Raw genomic sequence first — 4,088 nt, forward strand, 5'->3', positions numbered from 1 at the left:
GGGTAGGTGTAGAATGGGCATTAATTCTTGACGTGAAATTCACAACCGCGGACTTTGCATTGCAATATCTCCACTCATGGGGCACGTAGGAGAAAAATAAAAACACTTTTATTATGCAAATCGTATTCAAGCTATCAATTATAATATATAACGAGATTTTTCTGTTGTTTTCCGGATTGGCTACAGTTTCGGTCGGTAATCCATCCCTCATAGTAAAAGGTTGGGACAGCCTTAATAATTCACCCTGTATACAGGGTAACTCGTAAAGGCTGTTCCAACCTTTTATCATAAGAGGTGAATTACCGATTGCAACATTATTTCTCGAGAAATGTAGTTAAATATTACATGATTGAGACACGTGGAACGAGATTTAATCCACTTTTTTCGAGTTGGCTACCGTTGCAGTCGGTAATTCGCCTCTTACGGTAAAAGGTTGGAACAGCCTTTACGACTCACCCGGTAGAATTTGTACCTTCTAATAATTTAAAAATAACACTTTTTGTTAATATTTATGCTTTTGTAAAAATCGATTTATGATCCTAATCTTAATAGTAGTCGCAATAATATTCGATTGCACGATGATACGAATAACTCGTGGAAGTTCTTGAGCTCCTCCTGATTGATTATTCAAATCAAAATTATCGTATGCAGGGATGTAATGCCGTAAGAGTTATCGGCGCGTAGAGGTGAACAATGCAACATAGTTTTATGCGGACCGCCTGACGGTTTACAAGTGCGCTCGATGACAGTATACTTTTCTTGTACGGTGCATTCAACGCTTGGAACGCAACATCTCTTTAATTAACGAGCATCAGATATTTAACGTTTGTCGAGACTATTCGCGAGAAATGAGATTTTTCTCCGAAAACATGCGCCTATCAAAGAGACGCGTGTTAAAACGACACTCGTCTAAACAGGGTGCTGCTGAAAGCTGCGCCGAACGCATAAAACCGTATCTACTACTGTTCAAAGTATGCGGATTGTTTGCCAATGATGTCACGGGAGGTACAGTGAAACATTGCCCCTGGCCCACTTACGGTATATGCGTTTTTTGGATAAGCATCTTCATTTTGTTCTCTTATTATATGGTCGACATTTTTCTTATTGATATTGAAGAAGATTTTGATCTCGTAACAATAGTACGATTCTCGAAACATATTACCGGATATATAAGCATGAGTACTGTGACTATTACTGCTTATTCTTCGCAAAATGACTTCATTAAGGTGAGCAAGATGAGACAAAGCTACGAATGAATTTTCGCCGCGAAACGCAGATGATTTTTCTTTTTCACTTTTCTTTCGTCGTTCCCCATACAGCACAGATGGTTGCAATTACATTACAGAAACGTTGCAATCTTGCAGAGACATTGCAGGGATATAAAATTGCAAACTTTCAATAACAATATTGCAGCGATGTTTCAAAAATAATAAAAATACTATATTTTCTATTTAAAAAATTTTTCTAATTACGAGAATTTTATAATGTTATTTTCGTTGATACCAATAATACGCGAATTATTAAGTACTTGATCAGTGCGGTGTTGCTCGCAATCTCCATCTATTGCGAAGCGACATAATCTTCTTAAGTTGCTTCGCAATAGCTTGCTGTGTATTGAAAAAGGCCCGGATGCATACGTAATTAGTAAATTCTCTGCTTATGTACAACAACAACAAATTATTCCAAAAATATTGCACCGCAATCTCTCTGAGGGCAGACATTTCAACATTGCAGCAATGTTGCGCAACGTTGCTGCAATATTGCAATCTTGCAATGTAACATTTCTGCAATCTTCCTGCAATCTTTCTGTGCTGTGTGGGTCCTAATGTCTACTTTCTCCACAGATTTTCGACCGATTGGACGCTTACGACTATAAAGCGGCACGAATAAAGAACAAAAGAACGGATAGCGCATGGATAATTTGGATCGTTACACTTTTGATAACCTTCGTTATTCTGTTACTTATATACGCGACATATATAGAGATAGTAAAATTTCCGAGCGACTACGTCTTCTTCCTATCAAATACTTACGCAATAATCTTACATATGTATTTTTTTCTGGAACAGTTTATCTTGTTGTACAAGGTGTTGGAACGCTTCAAACATCTGAACAAGAATATCGCGGCGAATGTGTCGTGGGACGAAAAGCGACGTGAATCAAACACAATAGATATATCGGATGTAAAAATTATGCATTTGATGCTTTATGACGCTCACGTAGCTTTCAATAATATTTACAGAAATTCTCAATTATCTTGCATAGCATATCTCATGATGTGCATTGTTGCGAACATTAGTTTCTTTCGGGAGGAAAGCCTATTGATAGCCAGCACTAATGTCGGTCCTCCGTTGATGCTCTTGCTACTTATATGCATAATTTGTCATCAAACAGCCGAAGAGGTGCAAAGTTTTCAATTTATTTAAGACATTTGTTTTTAAAGAATCTTGCCTTATTTACTTACATTTAATGAGAGAATCATTATTAAATTGGTATATTTCAGGCAAACAACATCGCGTGTGTCTTGAACAAAGGTATGACCGTGTTTGTTAATCCGGGAAAAACAATGGTAATTATCTAAGAAGCGCAATTATTTAAGAGTAAAGATCTGTTCGTGTGACTTTAACTTATTTTTACATTTTAGGCTAAAATTAGTACGTTGACGTATTTCTTACATTATCGCGTGTCTTTCGATGCGGCAGGATTTTTCATAATTGATTTGCCCTTTTTTCAATCCGTAAGTAACGTTTCACTGTGAATTAATTAAATTAATTTAAATTGAATTTAAGATAAGCGTTGACTCTAATTAATTAATTTTTATAAGAAGTTAAAATTTCTATTATCCATGAAAGTAATAATTTTATAAAATACATACTTGTTGCTTTTATTGAATTTTTTCAAACTTTTCAGATTGTTGCGGCAATAACTACTTATTTCATAATACTGGTGTGATCTTTTGGCCAAAATATTTATTGCATATATATCTGCATATTCCAGTAAAACAAATGTAAATTTAATAACAAAAGTCATTGTAAAGCGCCACATACGACAACTATGCAAAAGTGTATACCAGGTTTAACGATCGTCTAAATTTATTAACCGACAAGATGATGGTATCTTGTGACACAGATTCCAAACAAGCTTAATGCACGTTGCTGTAACAAAATTATGATTTTTTATCGACTTTATAAACGTTGACGTGAGCGTTGCGTGATTCGATGTGAAACAAAAACCATAACACGCAACTTACATCTTTAGATAAATGCCGTTGTTACATTTCATTAATTGACATACCGCAAATATATACGGGGTGTCCCAGTAAATTCTGGCAATCTCTCATGGACATGTAGAGTATGTAAGAAGTGACCCTAAAAATTCCTATAAAATTTTCTTCTTATAATACAATTTGCTTCCTTACCGAGATATTAGTCTTTGAAATGCAAATTTCTGACGCTTTGTTCTTAAATAACTTTTATATCACTCTTCCGAGGTAAATAAGTTGTAATAATTATTTTTGTATTTAGTGAAGATCTTTAAAATAATGCAACTGATTTCTTGATACCACGTCGGTACTCTACATCTTTTTCGAAAATAAAAGGTATTCTTATTTCATTTCGTAAAATCTAACGGGTTTTTTATTCACTTTTATATTTAAACTTATTTTAATAATAACAAATTAATTATATTAAAATTGATAATAATTATTTATCTATTACATAATTTGTAATAGCTATTATTGAACTATTATGCGACTTGTAATAATTACTAAAACTTATAATACTTAATGCTTTCAACTATATCTATAAGAGTTTTAGTAATTATTATACGCCACATAATAATAGTAGTGATGACGATTATCTGTTTATCCGGGTATCCGGATATCCGAGATAGAGATAGATCCGAGATAAAATATTCGATTTAAGTGAAAATCCGGATATCCGGATCTTGTTCGGATCCGGATCTTGTTCGAAATTAAATGCAGTGCTTAAAAATAAACGTGTTTTGGAGTTTTGAATTAATAAGTTATTTATTCAAAAGTTATTTATCCAAAACACGTTTATTTTTAAGCACTGCGTTTAACTTCGAAC

At 34.0% G+C, this 4,088-nt stretch overlaps 1 protein-coding gene across 1 annotated transcript; it reads left to right on the forward strand.

Annotated features, from left to right (window-relative positions):
* The first annotated feature begins 869 nt into the window (after positions 1-869).
* On the forward strand, positions 870-3,147 carry LOC105556135 (putative gustatory receptor 2a). The gene is made up of 6 exons (XM_012003205.1): positions 870-1,038; positions 1,117-1,226; positions 1,827-2,402; positions 2,504-2,569; positions 2,645-2,737; positions 2,911-3,147. The coding sequence occupies exons 1-6, from the start codon at positions 870-872 to the stop codon at positions 2,950-2,952; spliced, it is 1,056 nt and encodes a 351-aa protein (XP_011858595.1). The 3' UTR covers positions 2,953-3,147.
* The last annotated feature ends 941 nt before the right edge of the window (positions 3,148-4,088 follow it).

This window comes from Vollenhovia emeryi, unplaced genomic scaffold (assembly GCF_000949405.1).
Source record: "Vollenhovia emeryi isolate VEMERY1.0 unplaced genomic scaffold, V.emery_V1.0 DF940307.1, whole genome shotgun sequence".
In the NCBI taxonomy this organism is placed as follows: domain Eukaryota; kingdom Metazoa; phylum Arthropoda; class Insecta; order Hymenoptera; family Formicidae; genus Vollenhovia; species Vollenhovia emeryi.